Source organism: Lycium barbarum, chromosome 5, assembly GCF_019175385.1.
Source record: "Lycium barbarum isolate Lr01 chromosome 5, ASM1917538v2, whole genome shotgun sequence".
Lineage (NCBI taxonomy): Eukaryota > Viridiplantae > Streptophyta > Magnoliopsida > Solanales > Solanaceae > Lycium > Lycium barbarum.
Window position 1 is genome coordinate 121366010 of NC_083341.1, and position 7564 is coordinate 121373573.

The window sequence follows — 7564 nt, forward strand, 5'->3', positions numbered from 1 at the left end:
GGTAAATGAGGTGATCGATCAAGAAGAGTGATAGATTGAGATTCCAGATCGTCATATGACAGATACCAGCCTTACCCGCTTGATCGAAGGGGGAAACAGGCGAAACAACGAATCGGGCAAGAATGATAGGAGAAACAATCGAAGGAATGATCGAGGCCAAAATAACAGTGGATTGGTAAACAGAAATGTTGTCGATAGAGCTCCGGGAAACAGAGAAACTCCAAGGTTATCCGAGTACAACTTTTGCGTTGATGTAGCAATCTTAGCGGCAACCGTTATCCGAAACAAAGAAACAAGGCATCCGAGGCCAATCCAATCTGACCCGGAGAAGCGGGATAAAAGTCTTATTTGTAAGTATCATCATACTCACGGCCATCGAACTGAGGATTGTTGACAGGTGAGAGAGGAGGTCGCTCGACTGTTCAATTCGAGAATTCCTAAGTGAACGAGCGAAAACCCATTTTAAAAACCTGGATTTCAACAAGCAGAATAGGCCGGAAGAGCCCCAGCAAGTGATACATATAATCATGGGAGGAACTGACGTTCCCATTGGACCGGTTATGAAGCGCACAAAAATTTCCATAACGAGAGAAAAACGTATCCGAAACGATGACCCCGATGGCCCCATCACGTTCGATGACGAGGACATAGAAGGCATCGCCCAACCGCATAATGATGCACTGGTAATATCTGTCCTTGTCAATAAGTTTAGAATTAAACGTGTGCTGATTGACCCAGGTAGCTCGGCTAATATCATCCGATGGAGAGTCATCGAACACCTGGGACTACTAGATCAAATCGTGTCGGCTATACGGGTCCTCAATGGATTCAACATGGCATGCGAAACGACGAAGGGTGAGATCACTATACCGATCCGTATGGCAGGAGCGACGCAGCAGACGAAATTTTATGTGACAGAGAGAGATAGGGGATACAATGCATTGCTGGGCAGACCGTGGATTCACCTCGTAAGAGCGGTTCCTTCGACTATACATCAGGTATTGAAATTTCTGACTTCAGAAGGTATCAAAACCGTACGTGGTGAACAACAGGCCGCAAAAGAAATGTTCACGGTTGAAGAATCTGCTAAGACTATAAAAGCGCCAGATCAGAGTGAAGGGAAGAATGCCAAATAGCAATCACAGATCCGGATCCCGAAATCTTCGGAAGATCGGAACGGAGACACGCTAGACGAAGAGTTAAAATTTAGAATACCGAGAACAATTGTGGTGCCCGATGATTCTGACGCCACTAAGTCCACCGTTGAAGAACTCGAGCAAGTCACACTATTCGTCCATCTACCAAAAAATATGGTATACCTGGGCACGGGGCTAACCCTCGAGCTCAGGAAAGAATTTATTGAGTTTCTTAAAATTAACTCAGATTGCTTTGCTTGGTCCCATTTAGACATGACAGGTTTTCCACCGGACGTGACGACACACAAGTTGAGCTTGGATCCAAGTTTTCCCTCAGTCAAACAACAGCGAAGGCCACAACCCGAGGTGAAACGTGCATTCGTCAAGGATGAGGTAACCAAGCTCCTTAATATAGGGTCCATTCGAGAGGTAAAAATACCCAGATTGGATAGCTAACGTTGTAGTACTGCCTAAAAAGGGGAATAAGTTTAGAATGTGCGTAGATAATAAAGATTTAAACAAAGCCTGCCCGAAGGATTCCTTTCTTTTGCCCAACATTGATCGCATGATCGACGATATCGCGGGTCACGACACGCTGAGTTTCCTCGATGCGTATTTCGGGTACAACCAAATACAAATGGACTCGGAGGATCGAGAAAAAACCTCCTTTATAACTAGGTTTGGCACATATTGTTATAACGTAATGCCTTTCGGCTTAAAAAATGCCGGTGCCACCTATCAGCGTTTAGTTAACCGAATGTTTGAACAATAAATAGGGAGATCCATGGAAGTTTATATAGATGACATGGTCATTAAGTCCCTGCGAACAGAGGAACATTGAAATTTTTGCAGGAAACTTTCAGCATATTGAAAAAGTACAACATGAAGCTGAACCTCGAAAAATATGCCTTCGGGGTCGGATCGAGAAAGTTTTTCGGATTCATGGTATCAAATCGGGGAATCGAAATCAACCCGGATAAGATAAAGCCAATCGAAGATATCATCGTGATAAACGACATTAAAGGGGTACAGAGATTAACGGGACGGATAGCTGCCTTGAGTCGATTCATCTCCAGATCCTCGGATAAGAGTCACCATTTCTTCTCGTTGCTCAAGAAAAAGACTGACTTTGCATGGACCCCCGAATGTCAGACGACCTTGGCAGAACTCAAAAGATACTTGTCAAGTCCTCCTCTACTCCACACACCAAAAGCGAACGAGCAGTTGTATCTATACCTGGCGGTGTCCAAGATAGCGGTGAGCGCTGTCCTGGTTCGAGAGGAGAAAGGTATGCAATACCCGGTTTACTATGTAAGTAGAACCCTCGGTGACGCCGAAACCAGGTACCCACATCTGGAAAAACTCGCTTTGGCTTTATTAAGTGCTAGAAAATTAAAACCTTACTTTCAGTGTCATCCCATATGCGTCGTAACATCATACCCCCTAAGGAACGTCATGCATAAACCCGAACTCTCAAGCCGACTAGCAAAGTGGGCTGTAGAGATTAACGGGTATGATGTTGAATACAAATCCCGAACTGCAATCAAATCCTAAATACTGGCGGATTTCGTGGCCGATTTCGCACCGGCCATGATCCTCGAGGTCGACAAGGAGATGCTTCTTGCCTCGAGGACTAGCACTGGAGTCTGGATCTTTTACACGGATGGTGCGTCCAATGTGAAAGGGTCCAGGTTAGGGATCGTTCTCAACCCTCCCTCAGGTGACATAATAAGACAATCTATTAGGTCTGCTGATTTAATTAACAACGAAGCCGATTATGAGGCTATGATTGCTGGTTTAGAACTGGCTAAAAGCTTGGGAGCCGAGCTCATCGAGGCCAAATGCGATTCTCTCCTGGTAGTCAACCAAACTAACGGAACCTTCGAAATCAAGGATGATCGAATGCGAAGATATCAGGAAACATTACAGGTTATCCTTCGCCGATTCAAGGAGTGGACGTTGGAACACGTACCCCGGGATCAGAATAATGAGGCGCATGCCCTGGAAAATCTGGGATCCTCGATAGAATCAGATGGATTCAATTTGGGAGCTGTGGTCCAGTTGACAAAATCCGTCATAGAGACCGGCCACGCAGAAATAAACTCGACCAGCCTCACTTGGGATTGGAGGAACAAATACATAGACTATCTCCAAACAGGAAAGCTACCATCCGATGCCAAGGAATCAAGGGCCCTCCGAACCAAGGCAGCTAGATTTTGTTTGGTCGATGGCCAGCTGTACCGAAGGTCATTCCACGTCCCCTTAGCGAAATGCCTAGGACTGGGAGATACCGACTATGTTCTGAGGGAAGTTCACGAGGGCACTTGTGGAAACCATTCGGGAGCCGATTCATTGGTTCTCAAGCTGATCAGAGCAGGATACTACTGGAACGAGATGGAGGAGGACGCCAAAACCTTCGTTCGAAAATGTAACGAATGCCAAAGGCACTCCCCATCAATACATCAACCCGGGGAAGAGCTCTATCCGGTCATCTCCCCATGGCCATTCATGAAATGGGACATGGATATAGTGGGACCTTTGCCATGGGCCCCAGGCAAGACGCAATTTATTTTACTTATGACTGATTATTTCTCTAAATGGGTCGAAGCACAGGCGCTCGAGAAAGTCAGGGAAAAAGAGGTCATTGATTTCATTTACGACCATATAATCTATCGATTCAGGGCACCAGCGGAGATCGCGTGTGACAACGGGAAGCAGTTCATAGGTAGCAAGGTTAGCAAGTTTTTCGAAGAATACAAAATTAAGAAAATCTTATCAACCCCGTATCATCCGAGCGTGAATGGTCAGGCTGAGTCTACCAATAAAACCATATTGCAGAATTTAAAGAAGAGACTGACCGGTTCTAAGCACCGATGGAAGGAGGTTCTGCCCGAGGTTTTATGGGCCTACCGCACGATGGTAAGATCAAGCACCGGGGAGACCCCATTTTCCTTTGTATACGGAGTCGAAGCCGTGATACCCATCGAGGTTAGTGAGCCAAGCTTAAGATTTCGTTATGCCATTGAGAACTCGAACCATGAAGCAATGTCTGTCAATCTAGATCTCGTGGATGAAAGAAGGGAAACTGCTCATATCCGGATAACCGCACAAAAACAGAGGATGCAAAGGTGTTTTAACCGGAGGACCAACCTCGGATATTTTCAAATTGGGGACTTGGTACTAATGAAGGTCACACTTCATACGAAGAACCCTTATGAACGGAAACTAGCCCCGAATTGGGAAGGACCGTACCGAGTCACTTGAATAACCGAAAAAGGTTCTTATCAGCTCGAGAATGAAGACAGACAACAGCTGAAAAATAACTGAAATGTGGCACACCTAAAACGATATTACTGTTAAAGGTACGAATAAATTTTCTTTTGCGTTCTTCTCTCTCGATCTAACAATGCAGGGATACAACCCGAGGGACAATGAAGCAGCACAGCGGATACTCGGAAGTCATGGACATAGGACTAAAAGCACGTGCTGCACTCTTTTTCCCTTCGACCGTTTTGTCCCGAAGTGGGTTTTCGGCAAGTTTTTTAATGAGGCAGCGCCGAACAGCGTGCTACACATGTAGATCATATCGATCAAAGACCAGAGACCGGGGACTGCACATATCGGGCTAATAGTACCCGAGCCCTCATACTTCGGACTCGAATACTAGGGGACTATTATACCATGGGTTAAGTGATAACTATGTAAAAGCCAAGGCCTGAACGATAGGATCAGATGTAAGGACCAAATGATCGATTGAATCGTGTCCACTTAGTTTGTTCTTGCCGTGGAAATTGCGAATGCATCTCTGGCCGGTTTTTTCAATAAAAAACTTACTTTGATCAAAAGGATCCGATGTTGCCAAATACCGAAAAACTATGGCATAACAGTTAAAGACTACGGTCTAAACTATGGCGTAAACAGTTAAAAGACTACGATCTAAAAAACATATGCAAGCTCGAAAGCTGCGACCTAAAACGATTAAAGACCACGGTCTAAAAACGCAAAATTGTCATGATCGGGTCTGTCTTGCAAATTATGAATAAAGCAACGACTAACGACAACAAGGACTAAAACCCAATCATGGGCCGTTACCATTTGAATTTTATCCTAGCCAAAACAATATGACAAATTATAATGAAGGCATAAACCGAACAAAACATTGAACCGAGGAGTACTTTGCAAATATCAAATACAAATTTTGATTCATACATACATAAAGTAGATTTACAAAGGCTCGGAATAGTGGCCTCAAAACAAAGGTATAAAAACAAAAGAAGGGACACAAGGTTCTGAACCTAATCTTCATCTGACCCCTCGGCCTCTTCATCGGCTGACTCGAAGTCGATATCGGAATCCTCAAGGTCGAACGCAGCCTTTGCTTCCGCTTCAAGCTTCTTGGCTTCCTCGATCAGATCTGATAAGTCCGCACCAGTGGCTTGAACTTCTTCGAGGGTCTTCTTTCGGGACAAGCACCGCTCGTACTCAGCTCTAAGATTACTGGCCTTTTTGGCAGCTATCACATCGGCCTTGTACTGCTCTAACATGTTGTCATAACCCGAGATCTGGTCAAGAGCCTTTCCATGCTCAGTTTGCAGATCGATGATAACCCGGTTCAATCGATCCCGTTCCACTTCGGCCGCAACAAGTGATGAGCTAAGGCCATTCATTTGTTCCACCGATGCCCGAAGTTTCTCCCGATGAACATCACGTTCGGCCACATCACCGATGGTCGTTTCGTGGAGGGCATCAAACTCGGGCTTGATCCCATCAAGCTCTGCCCGGAGTTGATCAATCTTGCTAACATAAGCTCAGGCCTAAGAAGCAAGGGCATTAGCATTGGCTATTAAAGATTTATTGTAAACTTCGAAAGCCTTTACCTTCTCTGCCAACTGGTCACGTTCCCGTTTGGCCTCGACAGCTTCGTTTCAAGCTGCTGCTAAATCCGATTTAAGGATAGAAAGATCAGGGAGAGACGAGATATATTGCAACTTCTTCTCATATAGATTCATAAGGTCGTCCACCTCCTGACTCTTACTTTTGAGCTCCTCCTTCAGTCGGCCCACTTCGTGCCTAAGCCGGTCGAAGCTTGCATGGTGAAGCACGGAGACCTATAAGGGGGGAAAAGGAACGGTTATTAAAATGAGGCATGAAATTAAAAGATGAGTAAAAAGAACATAAGGACGAGACTTACCCGATTCAATGCATGCTAAGCCTCGTTGAAAAGGCACGATTCGCTGACTTCGGCCATTTTCTAACGGTCCTCTTGGGACACCAGAGGGTACAAATAGCTGGACACCTCAACAGGACCCGATAACATGTTCATATCAGCCGACACCTTAAAAGTGATTAGCCTCTTCTGATTCGGGTCGATACTAGGGGCAAGAAACAATTTCTACAACCTGGGACCGGAATTAACCCCGAAACGGTCAGCTACCGGGATGGGAAAATGCTCGAAACCCGACATACCCGGAGCGGGTATTTCATAACCCCCATGACCGGCCACCCTTTGCTCGGTCACCTTGCCTTTGGCTTTTTCATTATCTGCAGGAATATCCACCAATGGCGGCGGAGAATCCTGTATACAAATTATCGTTTCAGATGAGGCCACAGCTTGTATCGGGAAGACGGAACCAATACCGTACAAAGGCAGAATAGTAGGTACCTTAGAGCCTGATACCGATGAAGTTGCCTTCGATCTAGCGGCTGCGGCTGGCAGTTTCCAGTACTTCGAGTAGAAGTGTGATCGGAGGCCCCGACTTTCGACCCGACGATCCCTGCATCCGTCGACCTCGAGATACCACTCGACCCAGCCAGAATTCGACTTAAGATTTCCACCAATGGTAGAGTGATTGCAACATAATCGGTCAAATCATGCTCGAGAGGCTCGTCAATAAGACCATGCCCACCCAACGCCTAATCATCGTCGTCAGAATGGTCCAACAATTGACCAACAACCTCAGCGTCCAAAGAACGGGCCGAGATATCTTCCGATGAGGTCTCTTGAATAACGACCCTCGATCTTTTCCTAGACTGGGAAGGAGCTCGAGATGATTCGGAGGATTTTCTTTTCCTCGTTTCAACTAAGTCTCCCAAACCGGGAGCTTCGATATCCTGCTCGTCAGCTGAGGCCTCGGCAGTTTCCTGGCCCCGAATTCTAGTGGCCGTTGACAAACCTGTGAAGCAAAAAAAAGAACAGTCATTACCTAACTAACATAGCGTATTGAACAGAATAAAAAGGACGACGTTCTAAGGGAAAGACTTACCGTGGGTCCCGGCTTCCCAACGGGATCGGGACAAACGCCTCCAGGTACGTTCGGCATAAGTAAATTGGGAACAGATCTTCCCAATCCACTGGTCGAGGTTAGGAACCGCACCAAGGGTTCGGATAAACGCTGTATACATACGAACAAATATCAACACAAAGTTAC

General features: G+C 45.9%; 1 protein-coding gene across 1 annotated transcript; it reads left to right on the top strand.

Annotated features, from left to right (window-relative positions):
• Positions 1 to 527: 527 nt before the first annotated feature.
• Positions 528 to 1136, top strand: LOC132639700 (uncharacterized). Its single transcript, XM_060356134.1, has one exon. It carries the CDS (start codon positions 528 to 530, stop codon positions 1134 to 1136), a length of 609 nt encoding a protein of 202 aa, XP_060212117.1.
• The last annotated feature ends 6428 nt before the right edge of the window (positions 1137 to 7564 follow it).

Bases quoted from the DNA above. Each gene is read 5' to 3' on its own strand.
- LOC132639700 (XM_060356134.1), top strand. From the start codon at position 528: ATGGGAGGAACTGACGTTCCCATTGGACCGGTTATGAAGCGCACAAAA.